This window comes from Plectrocnemia conspersa, unplaced genomic scaffold (genome assembly GCF_051122295.1).
Source record: "Plectrocnemia conspersa isolate PC_06_02 unplaced genomic scaffold, ASM5112229v1 ptg000007l, whole genome shotgun sequence".
NCBI lineage: Eukaryota > Metazoa > Arthropoda > Insecta > Trichoptera > Polycentropodidae > Plectrocnemia > Plectrocnemia conspersa.
The window spans coordinates 2,393,074-2,417,345 of record NW_028277171.1 but is presented as its reverse complement, the minus strand read 5'-3'; the positions used below and the strand labels follow the sequence as shown (position 1 = coordinate 2,417,345).

The 24,272-nt window shown below is 28.1% G+C and overlaps 3 protein-coding genes across 5 annotated transcripts; 2 read left to right on the top strand and 1 right to left on the bottom strand.

Annotated features, from left to right (window-relative positions):
- The first annotated feature begins 688 nt into the window (after positions 1 to 688).
- LOC148233647 (putative defense protein Hdd11) lies at positions 689 to 11,243 on the top strand. 3 transcript variants are annotated; one of them, XM_088188912.1, is made up of 5 exons: positions 689 to 751; positions 2,203 to 2,361; positions 6,538 to 6,874; positions 10,757 to 10,857; positions 10,935 to 11,243. In XM_088188912.1, exons 3-5 carry the CDS (start codon positions 6,539 to 6,541, stop codon positions 11,002 to 11,004), a joined length of 507 nt encoding a protein of 168 aa, XP_088045038.1. In that variant the 5' UTR covers positions 689 to 751; positions 2,203 to 2,361; position 6,538; the 3' UTR covers positions 11,005 to 11,243. The 3 variants fall into 3 exon arrangements, with proteins under 3 accessions (XP_088045038.1, XP_088045037.1, XP_088045036.1); XM_088188911.1 differs by having other exon boundaries at positions 689 to 1,273; XM_088188910.1 differs by lacking the exons at positions 689 to 751; positions 2,203 to 2,361 and adding an exon at positions 4,800 to 4,866.
- Positions 11,244 to 17,444: 6,201 nt separating this feature from the next.
- LOC148233646 (putative defense protein 1) lies at positions 17,445 to 18,947 on the top strand. The gene is made up of 4 exons (XM_088188805.1): positions 17,445 to 17,555; positions 17,618 to 17,973; positions 18,580 to 18,674; positions 18,758 to 18,947. The coding sequence occupies exons 2-4, from the start codon at positions 17,638 to 17,640 to the stop codon at positions 18,831 to 18,833; spliced, it is 507 nt and encodes a 168-aa protein (XP_088044931.1). The 5' UTR covers positions 17,445 to 17,555; positions 17,618 to 17,637; the 3' UTR covers positions 18,834 to 18,947.
- Positions 18,948 to 20,074: 1,127 nt separating this feature from the next.
- On the bottom strand, positions 20,075 to 24,193 carry LOC148233645 (MKRN2 opposite strand protein). Its single transcript, XM_088188804.1, has 5 exons — positions 23,974 to 24,193; positions 23,493 to 23,620; positions 21,301 to 21,378; positions 20,987 to 21,158; positions 20,075 to 20,920 (listed from the first exon to the last, which is right to left on the bottom strand). Exons 2-5 carry the CDS (start codon positions 23,615 to 23,617, stop codon positions 20,654 to 20,656), a joined length of 642 nt encoding a protein of 213 aa, XP_088044930.1. The 5' UTR covers positions 23,618 to 23,620; positions 23,974 to 24,193; the 3' UTR covers positions 20,075 to 20,653.
- Between the last annotated feature and the right edge of the window lie 79 nt (positions 24,194 to 24,272).

Genomic DNA, 24,272 nt, shown 5'->3' with positions numbered 1-24,272 from the left:
TAAATTCTTCTGAACCACCAGGAATACCACACAATTTGGTTTTGGAAGTTGAATCAACTTAGAATATGCAATCGAACTAGATTATGCTCTTAAAAAATACCACCGATTGTAATTGAGGTAAAAAATTACGTTTTTATTCATTACATTTTGTTAATACCGTCTGGCGTACGCTTTAACTTTAAAAATATTGCAATTTAATTACTTCTTTCTATATTTTAGACAAATTTAGAGAAATTAGAAATGTTGCTACATTTTTTTATGTATAAATAGTGAAAGTTATAAGCTATCAGAATCAATCATTTGTCAATCGTTATCATTTACGTCCTATGTATAGCAGAAACAATTTGAGTGTCGGAACGTATATGACAACTTTGGCTGGCGCAAGCGGACCAACGAAATACTGCTGTGAAATACGAGATGAGATTCAAAGTGACTCTGTTAAATGAAATGCAATATAATTGGTATTTCCGAGGATTATTTACTTTCACCTCAGACAACAAAAGCAGTTTTCAAAAATGATGATCAAATTTCCCTAGCGCCCTTTCTATGTGTCCCAAGATTTCACTGAGCCAAACTCCTGACACAATTCCGTTGCCCCCCCCGCCCCTAAACTTGTGACATTATTTATGGAAGCCGCCAAAAATGGTTTTATTGATTATAAGATTATAAGTATTTGTTTTTATATCTCAGTTTTAATTATAGTACACATCGAAATGGTCGTTCGAATAGCAAACGCAAATCCAAAGTCCAAGTATAATTAATGAGTGCGCATGCATAAAAAATACCGTTATCGCTGCAGACGAAGTGCATCGCGCAACTGGCGCAAAAAAATGGACAACAATAATCTAAAATGGCAAACAGTGACAACAGACAATAAAAAGAGACCGAGAAGTGCAAATTATTAACTCGGGCAGCACAAACAAGAAACAGATACAATGAACTCGATAAAGACAACGGAACAAATATTAAAACCTGTACCAGAAATAAACTAAAGCCACCACCGATCTATCTAGCGGGGGTCAAAGACATTAAACCCTTAAAAACGTTATTAAACTCAATAACTATTGAATATACAATCAAGACAACCAACAATGAAGAGGTTAAAGTTCAATGAAAAATTGACGATAAATACTGCACAACCATTAGCGGCTCAAAGAAAAGAAAAAGAGAATTTAATTTGCATAAAAAACGGGAGAAACTAGAGAGTAGAATTAAAAATCAACACTCATCGTCCGACCAGGAAACCTTAAAGAAAGAACATGAAGGACATATTGTAAGAAATATCTCCAACATTTTACAAAAGATTACAAAAAAACCACTGTCACTATTTTACATCGATCTGAAACCAAAATAAAATTAAAGACATTTATGTTAGATAAAATTATTAATGAATACGGTTGTAAAATTTGAAGCTCCACGCGTTAAAAAATAAATATCACATTGTATGAAATGCCAAACATACGGCAACGCCAAAAACTATTTTGATTAATCACTAAGGTGTATCAAGGGATACATTTAACTAGCGAATGTCAAAGAAAAGACAATGTGCAATTTGTAATTGAAAAATGCAACCGCCCATTGCAGAGGTTGTATGGTATATAAGCAATTCTAACAAAAACAGCATCCACAACTTCGAACGAAACAAATGTAACTAACCAACGCAAATACAACAGAATCAACCGAGAACAAACCAACGAAATGTACAAAAATATGAAAATGACGCTACGCAATCGATCGGAATATTAGAAGAAAACAAGGACAAGGACGAAATAAAAAGATATGAAAGAGATAATGCAACAAATTAGTACTATGCTCAACCTACTAGCAGTAATTGTCACCAAATTAAAAAATTATCGTCTTACTACATATTGCCATATGGAACGCCAACGGTCTATCGCAACACACTCAAGAATTTTTATTCTCGAACAAAAATAAAATATACGTCTTGCTGGTCTCCGAAACATATTTTACGGAAAAGACCTTCTTCAAAATGCCTGGATACTACGTTACTATTAGACACCCAGATATAACTGCACACGTAGGCACAGCATACTAATTAAAAACAATATTTAACATTACGAAGAAGAAAAATGCCTCCAAGCGACTAACGTTAAAATTTAAGATCGTTACTCAGCATTAACGACTACCGCCGTGTATTGTCCCCCAAAATATATTAAAAATTAAATATAAATTCTTTTTCAGCAAACTGGGAAATAAATTTATTGCTGGAGGGGATTAAACTGCCGAAAATTCTCTATGGCGATCAAGACTAAAAAAAGTAATTGTACAAGGCGGATAATGACTTAAGGCGGATCTCTACTGGACAACCAGTCAGAAAAACTACCGGACCTTTTGACATTGGTAATACTTTTTTTTATTATACAATCAATATGGTTATACAAATTAAAACTTTTATCCAAAATAAGATCTAATAATTTTATATGATCACTTTTTGTAATTAGAGAATTATTTACATTAATTGTAATATCAAAATTAAAATCATATATCTTATAGTTAGGGTTTTTTCATTAATTGTAAATTTTTTAATCTCATCCGTTCTCTAACATGGATCAAATCACTCTGCATAATTCTTTGCATATTTTTGTATGTTGTAGACTCTACAAAACTCAAAGTATAAAAATAAAACTTACATTATTTATAGATCCTAAAAAAGCTTTTGATACAGTAGACCAAAACATATTATTAGAAAAATTAAAACATATTGGAACGCTAAATTTTTTAAAAATATATTTTAAAAATAGACAAGTAGTAGTAAATATGACACACAAAGCGAATGTGAGATGGTGAAGAGTGAAATTTCGCAGGGTTCTATTTTGAAACCTATATTATTTAATCTATAAATAATTTATTAAAACATTTGTAAACTTGCACGAAAGGTTCAATTATTAATTATAATATTAAATTAAATTAATTTTAAAAGTGCTGCCATCTATACGTATGTAAAATATTTAATTAGCGCCATCTCTTACGATGCATATTTAATACTTACCCAACTGCAATTTGCATTATATTATTATTATATTAAACAAATATTTGAGGAATAAATAAATAGCGTCTCTAAAATAAACTTGTAATATAAATTTTAAAGATAAAATGATTGTTTAAAAAATATTTTAGGAGTAACGAAAAAATCGGTAAAATAATAAAATAGTAATATTTATAGGAAGAGAAGTTTATAGTAAACCTTGAAAGTTTTTTTAATGTACTGAGGAAGGAATTAAATGAATTTAGAAAACCAGTTTCGCGTTTTGATTATAGGTATTAGGTATATTTTAATAAAGGAATGGTATAATGTATGAATAGTACATATAACGGTACGGCATTTAAGTTTTATTGAAATGTTTCACGATTTCACGATTTCCCAACACAAAGGTTAAAATACCTTATATTACAAATTTTCACAGTGTAAATTTAAAATAGTATTTATTGTAAAATGTATTTTACATATTTAAAAACAAGAAATATATATTAAAATAGGAGTAATAAATAAATTTAAGCACATACTAATAATAAATAGATTTTAGTTTCTGACCAATTTTTTTTAATATCTTATTGCACGTGTAACTATATTTCTATAAATATATTTTATTTATTCAAATGGTGAATATTATTGTTTACGTTTTCTTATCTATATTAATTAAGAGAAATTTTCTTCTTATCTAAAGTTAATATTAATAAATTTATTGTTTGTTTACTGCTCCTAAGGGGAATCCCGATAAAAATATGATAGCAAACATAAGACCATTGCAATTTCTTTTGCGTTATCGCAAAAGAAGTTGCAATATTCTTGCGTAATAACAGGATAAAAAGTTTCAACGAATGGACGAACTCAAGCTATTATTTAAATTGAAATTAATAATAAAAAATGTATATTAATTAACAGATTAATAATGATTGATGTAAATATGTAGAATCTAGATATAATAATGATTATAAAGGGTCCCATTTATCGATTTCACGTTATTTTTAATGCAGTTTCTTAATCAAAGGACCTGAAAACCACCTCTAAACAATATATATGTATATGGGATATAAAGGAATTATTAAGACTCTTATAACTGCGAAAGATTTTCGTGACCACCCGATGTGCGTGATACTAAAATGTGTCGCAATCACTCGTTAAAAGTATTACAAAACAAATTGTTATAAGTATAAGCGACTTTTAGAACAAATTTATTCATCTGAACGGCGTTATAAATATAAGCGCACGTGACGATCCAAGATTTAGTGGATTAGGTCCACTAAACAAAGGACAAACGGTGTCTATACAAAGAAAAGTGCCGTAAAATCAGTGAAATGTAGAATGTAGCTAAGTATACAAAGTACCTCATGACAGCGTTGTCAAATTTCAAGCTGTTTAAATTATTACTTCTTTGAGGGATAATCCGAGAATTTCTGGTTTAGAATCATTTAGATATTTCCAGAGATGAGGGAGCAAAAGTCAGTCGTTTTTTTAATATCCCAATTTTATTAAAATTTATATTTTTCATTAGATATCATTCAATTTTCTGGTCCAATTTAAGGGGGGCAAATGCCCCACCTGCCCCCCTAAATTTATTACGAATGTCTTGTTTCATTTGATCAACCTAACAACCTAAAAATATATATTAAAGCATTACTTGCCAAAATTCATAGGCGTGAACGGTAAATAAAACTGTCTGTTTGTATTAATTATTTATAAAAAAGTGACCCGTGAAATCGATTGCTTATAATCCGGTTTGAGTCACAAGGTGTTAACTGAACCCCTTCCAAGCCACCATTTTGAAAATGTTAAAGACGGTTGAGCAAACCTTCAAATTTACATTATCCATTTTGCCTTCGGTCTGAGAAGATCAAGCAAAACAGGTGAGACACGCAATAAAATCTATGCCGGGTCATTAAATCAGATTTTTAGACAATTTGCACGTATTTAGCACATAAATAGAATAATTAACAAACAGTATCAAATATATAGTAATGCAATATTCAATATAGAATATGGAAAATCTTTTAAAACTGAGCATTCATTTTATTATTGGGTAATTTAACTGTTTCTATATAGTGGAGTAATCCAAGTTCATATGAGAAAGTTAGTCGTTGCAACAATAAATGCGTATGTATTGTCTTCAGTTCTGTTCGATTAGTTGTTGATTATTAGTGTTTAATCAGTAAATTTTAATGCTAAAAGCTGTGTTTTGAAAAGTATAAAGTTGATTTTATTTTATGTGAATTTTACTATTTTATTTATGTAAGTTGAGCTTTAAATTCTAATTATATAAACTCAATAAACATTTTATAAATTATAAAAATATATAAAAAAAATATTGTAAAATTATTTTACTTTTTAAAGATTATCAGCAAATCTTTTTTTGTTATTGTTATTTCTGTGTTTGTTTTATCTAAGGAAATATCAGTTAATTTGTCAGTAAAATATTTATTAAACCCAACAATTCATTTAGTGACATTTAACATTACAATATATTTGCAAAAAGAATATATATTTAATGAATTTTAAACATGAGGTTCCTACAAGAAATTTATCTGTAAAATATAAATAAGTGTAATTTTTACATCATAAGTTAATATTTATGACTTATAAATATTCATTGCAATATAACTTAATATGTTAAATATGGTTTATGTCAAATTTTTGCATTAGATATAAAAAAAGATATCTATAAGAATATTTTATATTCTGAAGTCAAGATAGTTGGACATGAATTATATACATACATATGTATTTCCATGTCAAAATTTATTATATGTGAATTTTAATGCTATCAAATTACAATAAAACTTTCTATGCCATAGTTTATTGTTAATATTAACTATATATTTATATTTATAAATAAGTTTTTGGTTATTTTAAAGACAGAGGGAAATTTAATTTATTGAAAAAAAACCTTTCAGATATGTATGTATGTGTTTTTTTATTGTAAAATCTATCAATTACATATCATGTAGCTTATTATAAAAATGATTTCCAATGTTTCTTATATATTTCTTATATATAGAAGTGTCTATTAATTTATTAACAAAATAATAGAAGTAAATTACTGATTATTATGCAATTTTAACTCACCAATTTGAGCCATGCTGCTACTGTTTTTTCATTCTTGTCTAATTACAAAAAAACTTAGTTTATATTCCTGTTTTACGAAATCAATTACATAATGAAAACATTTACATAATTGTGCCAATGAACGCATGCAACATGTAGTTGCACAACAAGCGATCGTTATATAGATGCAACCGACTTTTTATAAATTAAATTACTACTAAATTTATGACAAAAAATAGCACATTTTTTATGCACATTTAAGACTGGTCGTTAAGAGAACAAGGTGAACAGTTTTTCAACAACTTAAAAAAACATAAGACATGTGTGTCTCAAGATTGACTAGTTTTAACCGAAGCAACCAAGTACGACTTTTTGACAAGTCCAAGAAAACAATTGTATAACCGATGCGTGACGACCGTGAATTTTCATGGTCAAGGTTGGCAAATTGCTATAAATAACATTAATTTTATTTTTAGGATGAACTGCAAACTTTTGTTCTTGTTCTTCGCCATCGGCTTGGCAGCTCCTGCTCTGGGATACTCAGCAGGGGCTCCAACCGACGCTTGCAATGACATGAAGCCTCAGCACGGCGTCGATCCTCAAAAATCTGATGCTCCGTACACCTTCGCCATAAGCAGAAAGACCATCAGATCTGGTGATGAAGTAACTTTGACCATCACCGGCAAAAGCTCTACTGACAAAATCAGAGGATTCATGATCCAAGCCAGGCAAGGAAACCGAAGAGTTGGACACTTTAAGATCGACCCTTCAGACTCTTTCGTTCAAGCCTTGGATTGCGACGGTATCAAAGCTGTGAGTATTTATTTATCATTTTTGAATTGTACTATTTATAATACATTCATCCTTCAAAAACATGTTACTTAAAAAAAAACTCAAAATTAGCGCGATTATGTACAAACGCATAAGTTAATGGTTCACTCACTACATCTGGAACCTCTCCCACTGACCATGCAGTAATGCTTTTTGGAGTGCTTTATGTCTCCCTTTGAGGCTATTTTTTTTAATTCCTACTAGCATTCGTCGCAAGAAGCAGGATAATTTATGGGGTCTTAAATTTAAAAAAAAAATTAAATACGTCAAAAATCATTTAAAGTTTTGAATAGTCGAATAGTTAAATACATGTGAATATTATTTAATCGTTTTATTACAAATTACATTCTATGCCTCGATATACGCGATATTTCCTGGAATGAATCTACCGTGTAAAATGAGGGAAGAGTGTATCTACTTTGAGAAATATTTTTGTGAAGAAAGTGTTACAAAACACGAGATTGCCTAATGGGATTTTTTTATACACGCTTTAATTCATATAAGTAAAATCTAGGTATTAAAATCTATTATGAATTTTTCTTTGATTTTTTTCAAAAAATATATTTTTTGGGTCGTGCAATGAACAATTTCATATTTTTTTTAAAAAACATTTAAAAACGCTTTATCTTAAACTAAAATATAAAACAATAAAAAATATCAATATAAAATATACGAGGTTTCATATATTTTAAATTAATAAATTTAATATATAAATGGATATTTATACATTTCATACACTGTATAGCGCATTTCAAAACATATTGCGTCGGAGCCAGCGCTTTTACTAGTTTCACAAACTGTGTACGCATTGTATTACTTTTTATATTAAATATCAATTAAATTATATCAATATTATTAGCTGTTGAACTATAATATTTTAACATTCTACAGTTATTGCTTAAATAAGCTTTCAGATTATTTATTTATTAAAATTACACTCTATTAAAAAAATTATACGCAGTTATTGAAATGTTCTTTAACATAAGAACGTAACGTAAAATATACTTTAGCACACAGAAGTCTAACTGATTATTGTGGCTGATAGCTTATGAACTCTTTAGGCATATTTGGGCATAGTAATAATTATTCAGAAGATAATTAAGATAATAACGGACGGAATAGCGTAGTCCGTAACGTCGCAGACTAGAAACTGTGAGGTTGCGGGTTCGAGCACCAGCAGCGGCAATTTTTATTTATATAAAATGCGCTTTTATTAAAAAAAAACCGGCCGCGTTTATCCCGTTGTAATACATTGGGCTTACGCCTGCCAGGTTACAGCGGAAGATTTAATAAAATAAATAAATAATATTTTTTATTTAGATTTTTAAAAAAATATTAGCTAGATTTCTTAAGAAACGATTAGAGTTCTCAATCAAATATTTGGTTATTATTATTATAAATTATTCGCGCGATTTTCAACTATATGAATACTTGAATAATTGACCGAATATTCGTTTATACTTTCTCAAATAAAATTTGAAAAAATCTTAGAATGTAACAATTTGTATACTTATATCGTTTTTTCTTTCAATATACCGGAGTGACTAGTGCCGCTCCAAAATCCATGTTCCTTTATGCGCTTTTATTATGTTTCGAAAAAAATATTTTTTCATGTATATTTATTATTCAATCTCAGCTAACATTCACCAATTTTTCAATCTGTTACTCAAACTAACCTCTTAGTGTACCATAAATTCAAAATAAAAATATCTAATATGTTCAAAATATCGTGCATAAAATTTTTGCACAAAAATTCCTAAATTTAATCATAAAAATGACTCATTTTTAAAATGCGATACAATGAGACGCTTTTACGCCTTTGAAAAACATTTATCAGTGGTATATACTATGACCGAAATTCTCAGTATTCATTCGTTGCTCGAAATAAAATGTTAGAAAGGCGCACCGTTTAATATTGTTTATTGCTTATCTTAACAACTAATAATTCTTTTTAATTAGATAATATTTTACAGACAATTATTTGATTGTTTGCGCTAATTGGTAAAATAAATTAATATCGGTGAAAACCAAGAAAAATTATAAAAATATTCGATTATTCGAATATTTCATTCATTTTTTATTCAGTATTCGAACAGTTAAAAATTATGAATAATTGTGAACCCTACTTATGATTCTTATATATTATATTATATTTTCATATTGCAAATATTTTTTTTTATCTCAATTTATAACTATAGAAATCAAACATTTTCAATATGATTGGTAATAAATATTACAAAATATTGATATATTTATAAAATAATATTAAATATACAGCATATTATTTTTAATTACTGTAACACTCGTATATTTACCTCATGAATACATGAGTATTATATAAGTAGGCTTTACGAAAACTACAAGGATATCTTGTTGCGTGATCGTGGACATTTAAAAGGTTACCTATTTTTTTATGCAAAAAAAACGAACCAAGGTTTTACAGATCAACCGTGCGTTAAACGATCTTCATAGATTGCAATAAAAAATAGCATATATTAGCATCATATTTACAATTTAATCATTCTTTCTAGTGGTAATGAACTCAAGGTATGTTTGATTGCGAAAAGTCAAGAATCTCGCGTTTGACCGTTACTGGTATAGTCATAATGGGTATTGTAAAATGCTTCTGTAAAAAATCCTTGAACCATTGGATGTGTATAATTAAGAAAGACGAAAGTGAAGGGGAGTCTTTGTTTAAAAAAATTAGCATCCAACATTATCTCCATTGATTAATGCCTTTTAAGATAGCTGGTTAACTTCACAGTCAGAAATGTCCTTCTATTACAACTGGTTATACAGCCATGTGCCAATGATTAATGGAGTAATGACGAAACGAAAGGAGGACAAGTGACATTCGTTTCCTAGTGAAGCATTTGTATTAACTCTAATCCAAATATTCAGATATTTTAATGTCGAATCTATTTACCCGTCTTTGAACTATTCGTATTTGTTTAAATTTGTTGTAAAATGTTTTGAAATTTTTAGTTTCTGAAAACACTATAAAGCGATCAATTTTAACGACACACTTTTGTTTTCAGTCTTTGTTTTGCTTCTTTGTTTTAATAAAGATTTGCGTAGCTTGCTTTTAATGCGTCACGATATTCAAACTTTGTATAAATATGTATTGATCATTGTTTAGGTCCATTATAATATGTATTCATGAATGGATTTGCTCCACCCAAATCTCCGATCGTCACGTGCATCAGCGTAACCTATAAACTTGTTCTAAAATTCGTTAATACTACGCCTTAATAAGAAATTGCGATAAAGTTCGAATCCCATATAAATCTTTAGGTTTTTTAATTTCTATCGTATCTGGGATATCGATATTAATGATTGTTATTTTTTAATAAAAATAATTTTATAAAAATATTTTTATTTATAAATTATTATGTGTAATTTAATTTATAATCAATAAATGTCATTGCAGCTGGGGCTGGATATTAATATTAATAATAGCACAATTTTTTTTAAAAATAAAAATTTGAGTGCCGCTGCCGGGACTCGAACCCGCAACCTCGGAGGGACGAGTCTGAGACGTTACGGATTGCGCTATTCCGTCGATTATAAAAGTATACTCCCAATATATCGTCACAGATTGTGTTTTCTTATTATTATATATTAATAATTCAAAGTATTATATTTTTTTTAAATTAATATATACTTATAATTCCAATATATCATCACAAATTGCGATTTCCTATATTTGCTAAATCTCACGGATGAATATCGTATCGTATATATTAGGTATATAAATTTTACAAATACTAAAACCACTTCAGCTCATATATGTATAAAAATTAAAAAAAAAACGTTACACATCTTCGTCACACACTTACTTATTCCATATTTATATTTTTTCAGAGTGCTGTTACACACTTGAAGCATGAAGAAAAAGACGATAAGAGGAGCTTCACTGTGACATGGGTGTCCCCTAAAGACTTCAAAAATGAAGTAGTGTTCAGGTAGCTATTCTTTACGTGTATTAAAAAGTAATCCCATATTCTTGGTAGACTTTAAAATAAACATTTTTTTATTGCAGAAACACTATTGCACTTAACGGTGGGGTCTTTTGGGTTGGAGAAGAATCTGACAAGATTAAAGTTTATTAGTATTTATTTATATATATTTTTATATTTATGATACCCTTTGTTTACATAGCGTAAGTTTGTGTGTAAATATAGAATTGACGACTACAGCATTGAATCAATGTATATTTCAGTATCACTGTTTTGTTCAATCTAATCATCCCAATATTTATTTAAGCATATGTATTAATAATTTTACAGGCAAGTGAAAAAGTTGGTGAAAGAAGTGAAAAAACGAATTATACTCATGAAAAACAAAAACTGTATTTTTTTTATTATTTTAAACTATCACACATAAACTATCGCTCTATTCTTATAAAATTTTAGTTAGATAGGAATATCACTACAGTGACATCCCTTTGTAACGAATACTGGAATAACGAAATTTCCAGTATAACGAATCTTCAATTTGTTCCCGAAAAACTTTTATACAAAATGTTTTCATTGTAACGAAGACTGATCTCAATATAACGAAATATTTTGATCTTAATTTAAGAATGACGTTACAACTTCATCCTTGACTTGGCTTGTGCCGGATGTGTTCACAAGCGACATTCAAGGTGTATCGCCGACCCTCAAACTTTTCTTACAAAACATTTTTTTAACAAATTTTATTGTTTTCATTACAGTATCCTCAAAAATGGACAAAAAAACTATCTATCAATCTTGTAAGCGGTTATTTTGATGCTGTTGTAATATGGTAGTTAAAAATAAAATTTAAATATTTCATCTTCCTTACATTCAATATAACGAATTTTTTTCTTCGGTCTCGTGAGCTTCGCTATACTGAAATTTAACTTTTTTATTTATTTTTTTCTTTGCGTAATTCCGTATGAGTAAGAAATAACTCATTCTGCGATTACAATTTAATACATTAAAATTATAAATTGAATTCGTATACATTTAGAAAAATATAATAAATACATAAAATATCTTTAATTTCTTTGCAATTATTTCTAGTTGATTTTGGTAAATCGTTAAATGTTTTAAATGCAGTTTATTTTAAAGAATTTGAGCAAAAATTCACGGAAAATGCTTGAGAGATAAGTAAATCATCGGTAGATTTTCCTTATAGCATTTTTTGGTTACTATTAATCGCAAATATTCAATTAACTGATAATTAATCATGTTTCACTTACAGGCTATAACATGAAAAGGTATTCTAAGAATATAAACAAAGGCAAATTTATATTTTTCAATAAACCTTTCCTGCTGAGTTTCTAAACTTATAATTGCATTTGTTTATTAACGAACAGCAGTTTTAAATAGAAAAATCACAATTATTTTCACAACGCGTTATAAATGGAATTCGTGAAGGAAAGTAAAACTTTCTCGCTACTCGCCCTTACAACTACTAGAAAATGTGAAAATTCTTGCTACATTTCTTATTATTATGAAATTTGTAACGAAAATGAGAATTTCAATTAACATTATATATAGCGTCTATGTGAAACGTTTATAAAAGTAGTAGCAAGTGAAATAATATTTTTTTATTTTTATATCATCACCCTCATAGTTGGCCATTTTTATTTAATTGTGTAGATTGTTTTGATTAAAATGTCGATGTGACAGAAAAAATACGTTTTATATATTTATTTATTTAGTATGTATTGTCCTAATTGTTATTAATAATCGACGTAGATAATTATTATGTCATCAGGGAGAGACGTTGCCTTGCTTTGGCCGTGCCGAAAATTGCATCAATGCCGGTGGAAGGACGCGCCCGTTTGCGTCGGCGTATCACCATGCCTGGTGTTTAATATTTTAAGGGCTTTGCTAAGAATAAAGTAATTTTAAGGAGTCTTGCGATTAAAAAGTCACTTAATAATATTGTCCAGTTCGTGAACTGATACGGGGTAAATCTCGTTAAAGACTTTTACGAGGTAATCTCTGGTTTAAATAAAAATTTTATTTTCATGAGATTCTTCGAATAAATAATAATACGTTTTTATATCACAAAACAATGTTATGTTATATTATTATTTTTTTACGTAATTTTATCATTGTCTACGTTCACCACAGTTTCGATAAATAAAATATTTTTTTCCTGTTGGTTTTCCCTCAAGAGTTTTGATAAACAAGCAGTAATCTAAGTAATTAATAGATATTTTTATTGTTTTATATTTATTGCTTAATAATTTAAAGTACCATTGGTAGCCAGCACGATAATTTGCTCCACAAATACATATTCTGCAATATGCTGATGCAGCAAAAATTACAGATTTCAGTGATTCAATGTTAATTATGTTTGTTATACTAAATGTACACACGTCATTTATTAAGCTATAAATCTGAAGCTATTTACTCATTGTAAAACATCTGTAACATGACGCTAGTTAGCTATGCGCTAGTTCAATGCAGGGACGTCATTTAGGGGGGGCAGGTGACGGTATTTTTGCCCCCCCCCCTCCTATTGAATGTGGCCAGAAAAATGCATGTCCAGAAAAATGCAATTTTCCTAGAAAAATGCATTTCATTTAATGAAGTGGAAATATTAGAAAAGCTAAAATGATAAAAACCTAAGTTCCGTGCATTAAGACGGAGTAACAAGTTAATATTATGACACAACTAACATATAATTATTGTAAATTATTGACATAAATTTTGAATCTAATAATCTAGATGACACCATTCAATTACCAGTCTTATTATAAATAAAATATGCTGCAAGAACCGAACCTATGCCTCTAGATTTAGAACCTTAGACAAAGTTATTGTGGTGTAATACATACATACATATATTAATACACTCCAAAGTATTTTTTAGTAGCTAACGATCTGTTTTAACAATATAAACATAGTAATGAACATTCTAAATTTTTAAGGATAATATATGCAATAATAAGTTGAATATCAACTACGTGATTATATATTTACATACATATATAAAAATATGTTCTAAATACATAAAAAATATATGATAACCCGGAGAGTGATAATTTTTTCATATGATAAATAATATATTTTATAATAATTACAAATAATTATGTTATTAATCTTTTTAATTGTGTTAAATCATAGTGGTTGCAAAACAGTTAAAATAAATATTATAATGAAACAATATCATCATCTAGAAAATACAATCATAACATAAAATCTAATTTTAAAGAAATAGAAAAATGAAGTTGGATAACTTATTGATACTAATGATTTAGTATAATCGGTATTTAATAGGATAAAATAACTTATGTGCTACTGTATAGAACACTAATTGTTTGATTTATATTCCTAATTACATATATTCAAGAAATATTAAATTAATACGTGACTTAATTTAATTAAGATAAATTTAATTAATATAAAATTGTGTCACAGTTTTTATTTTGGATCAAAAATAAGATAAGCAAAACAATATTGTCATATATTGTAACCACAGTAAAATATTACATATAAAAGTACATATTAATGGCTTAAAATGTAAAATTGCTAACTTTGTATTTGACAACTTTGCAAAAGAAACAAAAAAAAAAACAGGAAAATAAAACAATATTTCAATTTTCTTGATATGTAATTTTGGTATTTAATTGGAGATTTTGGAGATAGCAATTTTTTAAGCATGCGCATTTCGATTAAAGCTACAAGATGAAATTGTTAAGTCATTTTTACCCAAAAGTAGAGTTTGTAAATTTACATTTTAAGCCATCGATATTTTGAAAGCTCTTCTAGAAAGCATTGCTAACACAAAGCCAAAAGATCGACGTATTACACATGAATATGAGATTATGCAGTCCATAAAATTTACATTGTTACCAAGTCTACCGATCATTGGATCATCGTGGTTACGCAAAAGATATTCTAACTAGATATTTATTAGAACATAACTAATAGTATGTTTCTACCCCGAACCATCCCATTGCTCAGACGATTGAAAACAGAAAGGGCGAAAGACCTCCCTTAACTCTAAAATGGTATATAATATAGTGTTATTTGCATACATAGAAACAGAACATACAAATAATAGTTTTTAATTGAAAAATTATTAACTTTTTTATTAAGCTTTATTCTTAAGCACAAAAATCTATGCATTAATTAATAAAATAATAATCTTAAAACATTTATGTTTGAATAATTTTAATATTACACAATTTATAGAACAAACTTTACAATTAAACAGAAAAACTGTTGGTAGAAGATTCTGCGTACTGCGAGCTCTGGTGTCATGTAATTCGCACTGATTATAGGTCAATACAACTATTTTAATAGACATTTTAAATAAATATGTATTTGTACATGTGCGTATGTACATATACATGTATGTGTTTATGGATATGTATGTGTAAATAAAAATGAAAAAAAATGGCAAAGGAGAAAGGGAAAAAAACATTCAAAGGTAATTTTTGTCAATAAAAACATCCACCAAAAATAGTTAAGCAGGTAAAAGACCATGGTTTAGGAACTGAAAAACACATTAGATACTATAATAAACATTTATATTATGAGCTAATAGGCTTTAAATTTTAATTTTATAAGATATATAGTAATATCTAGGTAAAGTACAAATATTTTATATTTTTAGCATTGAAATATCATATAAAAGTAATGTAGGTATAAACTTTTTTGGAGAATACACAAAACAGTGAAGAACATTAATTTAAATCAGACAAAACCTTCTTGTAATAATCGCAAAAGTACAGTAAAACAAAAAAGTAACTTCTTATATGATATAATGAATCCGAGTCGCACTAATTGTTTTGAATATGAACGCTATAAATGTACATCTTGCTTGACCGTCAATGTACATGTTTTTTTCCTTATTTAACTATATTTTAAGTGTTTATCTCTAGTGACATATGTCCTTAATATCTTCCAAATGTATAAAAATATATTCCAGCAACAAAAAAAATGTATTTAAAAATAAAATAATGTGTTTGGCTTTGGTATACTACAAAAAACTCAAGCAAAAAGCACAACCAGTCACCGCAGTCTTTAAACTATAGGATTTATTTTATCAGTCACATACAATTTATTTTATTTACAAGATATCTTTCTTATTAAAAACTTATCTGTAATCTTCAAAAGGATTTAGTGCAGCAATTTGAAAACCTGATTTTTCAAAACACAATAGTCTTCAAGCATAATCTTACTTATCTGTAAGTGTGTGGTAACCTTCTTATTTTTTTGTCTTATTTGTTATCAGATGTTACTAATTATTCTAGCTACATTTATATTGTTTACTACTGCCCTAAATAAAATTGGAGTACTCTTCATAAATCATTGCTGAAAGTTCTTATTCTTCCATCAATATAATATATTTAGTAACAAACATTAGAGTTATCTTTTTATATATAGTATATATGTATATATTAATTCTCAATCTTTCATTCATTTTGTACACCTAACTAGCACGGTGTATCTGTTGATTTACATTTCAAAGACTTCTAGAATTTCTTCATTTGGTTGAATCTTATCCTAACTTTATCAATCTGGCATTTTATCTTTAGTGTAGGGACCTAGTCGTTGTCTAGACTGTATCTCTGTTTACGTAGAAAGTCGAGTCATCTGTTTTGTGTTTTACAGATTTATTATGAGTCTATGATCAACAATGGTTATTCAAAAATCTAAATAAATGGTAAAAAAATTAAATCAAAATTAAAAATAAATTACACATACTGTTTTAATTAGCTTTTGTTACAGTGTCTAATATTTATTTTTTTCCAGTTCCTGGCCAAAGCCATTTACCTGGGTATCTATTAATTAGTTCTCACTTTTATTTATTTATTTTTAGGGCAAAAAAAAAAAAAAGTAAAAAAAAAAAAAACTTTGTTTCTTATTACGTTAGCTAGCACTTTTTTTTTACAAATATTCATGTTACCTTATTAAGGTTTTTAACTAATGGGTTAGAATGATTTTTGTTTCTGTCATGGAAATTTACTTTAAGTTTATCGAAATAATCGCGTAAAGTGTCTATTTTTAAATCTTTATGTATATTTGAGTTTCGGACAAACCATTGGGCATTTGTCGCCATTCTTAGCGCAATATTTTGTTGCGTTTGTAGTGATTTCGAATAATTACGACTAAGTATACCTCCCCAGACGGGGGAGGCATATGAAATAACTGGTCGGATGATCGATTTGTACAGGAGCAGTTTGTTTTTTACATTTAGTTTGCTCTTTCTGTTTAATAATGGATATAGACGAGCACGAGTTGTTTTGACTCTTGAAGTTATGTTATTTATATGGGATTTCCATGTTAATTTGGATACACATAGCAATGGGTAAAAATTGTAATTTTCAACAAAAAATAGTTTCATGACACAAATCAATGAAACATATGTGTACTTTTTATCTTATAGCACAGTATGAATATAAGTTAATAACTCCGTGTTATTGAAAATGTACATTTTAATCGTTGTATTAAGGAAAATATATTATACCACGTAAACGACTTGTAATTTCTTGTTATTATAATATAATTTTAATGAATCATAACAAATCTGATAATGAAATTACAAAATAAATAAACAGGAAACTTTGAACGCCACTGCGTATAATTTTTAATAATTTTGCCGTATATAAAGCTGGAAAATATTTATCTATACCTCATTTTACTTTGAAAGAGTGCAAGAAGATACAGAGGTAAATAAAATATTATAATACTCATAAATATTATTGTATAATATTTTATTGATAATTTACAGTAGTCCATAAAAAATCAAAGATGTACTCTAAGATATTCGCTTTCTTAATCTTGGGCTTCGTTGCATCTTCTTTGGCTTTTAAAGATGGAGCTCCTTTAGAATCTTGCGATTCTATGACTCCAGATCACGGAAATTCTACTGCGATTCCAACGCCGGCGCCGTACGATATACTTTTAGACAAGAAGGTCCTTAAAGGTGGCGAAAAAGTAAGATTGACGGTTTCAGGAAGAACGGCTGAAGACACAATCAAAGGATTTTTGATTCAAGTACGATCTAACGGAGAACGCGTAGGACTTTTTGAAGTAGATCCAAAAGACCACTTTGTACAGCCGTTGGCTTGTGGAAATGTACCTAGCGTAAGTATAACATTAATCTTTTTGGCCTAAATGCCATGTTTTTATTATCCGCAAAACATTCTATGAATAATGCACATTTAAAAATCACTCCAATTTCAACTAAATCTTTCATTTCTATTTACAATGACTCGTTTTTTAGATATCGTAGGTTTTATCATTTAGAAAGAATCTATTACATTTTACAGATTCAATAATCTTTTTAATTTATGCTATGATCAAATATTAAGATCATTATATATGTATGTATAGATATCAATTAGACAAACATCTCTCTGTACTCGGTAATTGTCAACTTTGTTTTAAACAATCAGAAGAAGTATTCCATGCTTTTATTAGTTCATTTATATGTATTTGTTAACTAGACATGTATGTCTATAACACTATTCTTGCTATGAGGAAGATTAGTATATATGGTTAATCAAAGACGCTTGCTAAAAAGAATGGCAATAATATTAATAAGTTTGCTTATGAACATCCCGTATCTTTAGACTTGTCGGCCTTTCACTGATACAGTGGATAATTCTAAAGTGCTGATATCACTTGCTAGAATATTCTGATGCTTTATTACACAATCCATGGATTTATATATTAATTTAAATATTTCAGAGCGCTGTAACTCACAAGTACATTCCAGGTACAATGAGAAGCTTCAGCGTAACGTGGATAGCTCCACAACACTTCAATAATGAAGCAGAATTTCAGTAAGCATAAAACTAATGACATACGTACAACAATATTATAATTTTTAATAATGCATTACATTATTATTTTTATCAATTTGTAGCATAACAATCGTCAAAGATATGAGAACGTTTTGGACTGATAACAAATCAAACAAAATCAAAGTTGAAGCACAGTAAAACTACATATATTAAATATTACATATTTTAATATTGTATATATTCTAATAATATGTTTTAATAATGTACTAATACAATCGAATGAATAAATAAAAATTCATATACATACCATAATTAGGCAAATGTTTTAAAGTTGCATAATACTATAATATATAAATATCAATACAATTAAACGATGTTTGCCACAAATATATGATAATCCGATTCAAATGTAAAACCACAAGATTTTTCTTTATAAACGGTATACAAGCAGCTGATTTTTATGAATTTATCATATTTATAAATTCTTCTTAAAATCACAGTTTTTTGCAATGGGCGTAAGACAAATTAATATACGTGAATTTATATATTTAACATTACGGTCCGTTCACGCATTTTCGCGTGATAGCGAAATATTGTGGTCATTTTATTCATTATTTTTCGATAGTTACATATCGTGCCAACATAAAGATTTAACACCGTCAAATTGACGGGTATATGACAGTATGTTTACGTCTTCTTATATTTGAACAATGCAAATATATTTTTATTTTCTGAAACTGCTTATTTTTGAAAATCTGGTCACTATCTACCTATTTTTAATGACACCCGTCAAAGTAATGGGTTTATGCTCGTAAACCGAGTGTTAAACATTTGTCGAGAGTTAGTAATGAATATATATTTATAATTATTTTGTCACACCTTGTCAAAACATTTAAAATTCCGTGAAAATAGCGAACTGTAATGTGTTTAACATTCAACGTTCAGAAATTATTTTTTTTATCGAGATTTTATAAAATGACGCATATTTTCGTCAACAGCTCTTAACGACAATTTTACATTAAAGTGTTCGTTTATTTTAAATATTCTAACAAAATTGATACGTTTGCTTTTACAAAATACTTTAATGCATTTTAAATTATATTTTTATAATATGTAATATATTTAATTTTAAAAAATTGAGCTTCGAATTATAATTATGGAAGTATTATCAATTGTCAAATAAAACCTAATTACTGGTAGAACTTTTATTATGTTGCTTTTATAACATAATTTTCCATTTCAATAAAAAATGGCTCAAATAATTATCATATCTAAAAGCTTTCCGGAATAAACTACACAATCATTAATTGAAGTTATTCCACAATAAAATACCGAAAAATACAAACAGGAAATATTAACTAAATAATAAAAATATGGTCATTCACTCATAAATAGTCATTTAATCTTTGTGGTAGTGTTATTATAAATAAAAAATCATCAGGAAAATTACCTTATATTTGGTATATTAATTTAAAATGACACATGGTTAAATTTTAATTTTTTTTATAAGTATTATACATTTTTTTATGCACATATATTAATTAATTATAATATTGGCCTCAATAAATATATTAAATATATTAAAGTTGATATTTACTACAAAATTAAACCATTTAGAAAATATTTGGCTTCATTTTCAAAGTCTATATAATTGCCAGCTAAATTGTAATTTTACAATAGCTAATTCATTAAAAATGTACATAAAAAAATATTTTTCAGTTTGTTTTATTTAAGTTCTATTTATCTTACTAATATTTTTATATACATTAAATACTATCCAAATATGCAATAAATAAGTATGTATTACTGTGTTTTATGAGGAAGAAGAAAACATATTTAACATAAAATAATTTCCAAATAAATTAAAAGCAAACATTTTTATATTATATCACATTTTTTGGTTACCATACTGTTGGTTCATAGATTGTCATTTTAACAATCAAGTATGCATATTTTATGATTATTAAATAAATAATTTATTAAATCAACAATATTATGACACTAATATAGTAAAGCTACTATATTCTTTGCTTTTCTTGTTTCTTTTTGTTTTCTTGCCAATGTATAAAGTGTGGATTGTCTCTGAGTCTTCTATACAACGATATATATTTGCCAGCAGCTGTAGTCCGAGGAACAATGAACTTTTCGCAAAACGCAGTACGACTGACTGCAGCTTCCGACATTAATCCGCATTTCAATTCGCTCAAGAAAGCCAATACGAACGTATAGCAGTTGAACGAATCTTCTTTATAGTTGTCGGATGTCCATATCGGTTGTTTGCAAATCTAAAATGCATTCGTAATTAGTATCATTTATAAAATAAAATATAAAGCATATTATTCTTTGTTTACCTTTAACAGTGTCTCATCCCAATGGTCTCCCCAAGACGAGGGCAATTGTCCTATCAAAAGGCATTGGTTCCAATTAGCGGCTCGCTTTTGCAATCCCTTCTTATCAAACTCGATGATGATCCCCGTTGACGTAGTTACTCCGATGTGCAAGTCTTTCGAATTTAAATACTCGCTGCAAAAACAAAATAGAAAATTGAATTTACAGTTAGCTCATTATTCACGGAATATATTTTCATAATTTTAGACAAAGAAATATTCCATTGTATTGAAGAATAGAGAGAAAAAACATTATGTAAATTTTAATGCACACTTACTTTAAAAAATCACCAGTCGTCGGTTTAATTAAAACCGAACATGAATATTGCGATGCTTTCACAAATGGATATGGTACCCTATAAATCAGAAGATTATGAAGAATATAAATGTAAATTTAACTCATATTTTAAATGAACCGTTTATTTCGGTGACTAAATTGCAATAATCAGCACTAATGAATGAACAATTGTTGAAAAATCAACAGTACAAAAAAGTAGCATAATTTATAATAGTTCATAATACACAAATAATTTAATTGTTAATATTTATAAATGCTAGAGTATATTGTTGTATTTTATAAAAACATTAAATTTAAGACATTTCGATCTAGTATATAGAAAATGAATTGTTTTTCATTACTTTTGCTTTGACAAATATTTAGAGATCATGTTTATACTGTAATTTATTATGATAAATAGTTATGGTTGCCTTTACTGTTTTTATCATATATTAGCATATATTTAACAAAAATTACACAAGAGGAAAAATGGAAAAAATAACTATATGTCTGTCAAATCGATAAAAAAAATACCATTGGAGTACCTAGTTAGGATAATGATTATTACAATAAGGTAATTTTATATTTTCTATTCAAAATCTACATACTTTACTATAAAATGTTGATAGAAAGATATTTCCATACATATTTATTATATTTATGATTATGATTGCAATAAAATTAATAAAATATTTAGGTTTATGCAGTGGTTTTTTTGTCTTCCGCTCTAAAAATTAACTCAATAATTGTCCCACATCCTTAGATTTAATTTATGACATACCTTAAATAGTGAATATTAAATTTATTTAAATCAGAGTTTTGTACTTAGCACATTATTGACGGAATGCCAATTTCTTGGCTTTCCGCCAAAATTTATTTGAAATTGCATTTAATCTGTAAGGTATTTAAAGAGAACAGTAAAAAATTGTATAATATTTTAACATCTTATATAGAATATTTTTGAAAACAACTAAAATGCGACGTTTTGAAGTTTAAACATACTACGCCAAGTCACTTTTCGAGACCAGATATGTACTAGATTCCACGAAAAAAAACATTAAAAATTTTAGTGAGGTATTTAAATACCGAGTTTTGGTTCTGAGAACCCCCTTCACTCTGTCAGATGCCAGATAATGGATTAGAGCCACGGTCTGGACAGTCACATTTAATTGACGCCGAGGAAGGATGTAACCGCGTACTACAAAGAGAACCTACACTCTTGGGCCTGATTTCGGGGCTTCGCCCTTGACTGTTTGGATCCACACAGAAGACACCTCGGAAAAGGGGTTTTCATCGGCACCTAGAACCAGCAGAAACTGCTTCGCCGATATATATTTATATATTATATATATTTTATATATGTATGTATATGTGCTAAACTGAATAAAAATGTTTGTTTCACTTTTAATGACTGAATTGCATCTCCTTCGACGAATCCACTACTTTTTGAATTTACGCGAATTGCAAAGTGCGAAAGTCGCTCGTTTTTAAATTTTGTGTTAAAATTTTGGATCAATGTAAAAAAGAGATAAACTTTCTGTATAAAGATCACTATTTTTTACATGTATTTAATATATTAATAAAGGAATATGTATTGTGGACGTGATAATCATATTCATAGTAAAGAATCCGGTCTTAAAAAGATAATTTATTGCAAATGGTAATTGAGTTTTAAGTGCAGTTTCATATAAATCCGGAAACACTGAACTTTGATCCAAAAAGAGCTAAGCAAAATTGCTCATAAAATATTTTTTTAACTCTCGATTTACAGCCAAATCACACAGCTTGAAATTATTTATTTTAGATAAATCTAAGTGCTAGCGAAATCGATAGGTTTTTTAAATCAAATTCGTCTATCGCTTTATCCTATAGTCAGTGATTTCCGAACCACTTTAGTTTAATATTTCTATTAAAATATACATAGAAACGATTTTTGGCGACTTTCATACAAAACAATTAATTTACAATAGATACAATAGAAAAATGTATGACAGCGATTTTGCATTTATTAAATTGTAGTTCTCATGTCTGAGGCAAAAAGCATTAATATTTTGTCAAAGCAAAAGTTTTTTAAAGCGATGAATTTTAAAAATATATTCTACGGTATCCAAAAACTGATACAAAACATATTAGATTTTTTCTTCATATTATAAATCTGTGATTAGATTAAAATATATTAAAATGATCACTTACCTAAATGGCAATAAACCGAAATTTGCTATTGATAAGTCGTCAAAACAAATGGGACATTTTTCCGGTAACGATTTACAAAATATTTTGGGGCCGCAGTGTTGAAAGCACAAGATTCCCGGCTCCATTATCTGTAAAATATATATTTTAAATTAATACAAATAAATGTAATTGAAACAGGTAATAATTAATTTAGTCGACGTATCAGATACAATGGAGAAAAGAGTCGTTAACGATTCGAGTTATTTTAAAGGCACATCGTAAATTCTTCACGTGGTATTGTTGTGTGTAAAGTGGAACACTAGTCCATTGTTTGGAAATTTTTTGGTACTAAATTAAAACTTACCAAGATCAATTAAGTATCATATTATCAATGAAAATATGTCAATATGTATATAAGATGTTAATTAATGTGACATAATTTTAATGAAAATATATTTATTATGTATATACATATACAATATGAAATAAATGAAATGTTTACTTGTGGTTGGACAGCAGACTGGATACTATTTCAAAACTTTCATATTGCTGTTAAAAGTTTAGACGACCATAATACTAAATTAGGCGGCGAAAGGATACGTGTTACCGGCGCGATCGAATGTTAACGAATGATCGGAGATCAAACGTGAAAGTACCGTTAACTTCTCGCGAAAACGACCTCGACAACTTCCACTCACAGCCGTTCACGCAGCTAGTGAAGCGCTATGCTCGTTACATCGAGTCCTCGCTACGAACGTCAACTGTCAAAAAATTAAACCTATTTTATTACGTCTATAAAGC

Coding starts and splice junctions, on each gene's coding strand:
- LOC148233646 (XM_088188805.1), top strand. CDS start 17,638: ATGTACTCTAAGATATTCGCTTTCTTAATCTTGGGCTTCGTTGCATCT. Junction 17,974..18,579: donor CTTGTGGAAATGTACCTAGC/GTAAGTATAACA, acceptor TAAATATTTCAG/AGCGCTGTAACTCACAAGTA. Junction 18,675..18,757: donor AATAATGAAGCAGAATTTCA/GTAAGCATAAAA, acceptor ATCAATTTGTAG/CATAACAATCGTCAAAGATA.
- LOC148233647 (XM_088188912.1), top strand. CDS start 6,539: ATGAACTGCAAACTTTTGTTCTTGTTCTTCGCCATCGGCTTGGCAGCT. Junction 6,875..10,756: donor ATTGCGACGGTATCAAAGCT/GTGAGTATTTAT, acceptor ATATTTTTTCAG/AGTGCTGTTACACACTTGAA. Junction 10,858..10,934: donor AAAAATGAAGTAGTGTTCAG/GTAGCTATTCTT, acceptor TTTTTATTGCAG/AAACACTATTGCACTTAACG.
- LOC148233645 (XM_088188804.1), bottom strand. CDS start 23,617: ATGGAGCCGGGAATCTTGTGCTTTCAACACTGCGGCCCCAAAATATTT. Junction 21,159..21,300: donor ACGACTGGTGATTTTTTAAA/GTAAGTGTGCAT, acceptor TTGTTTTTGCAG/CGAGTATTTAAATTCGAAAG. Junction 20,921..20,986: donor GGGATGAGACACTGTTAAAG/GTAAACAAAGAA, acceptor AATGCATTTTAG/ATTTGCAAACAACCGATATG.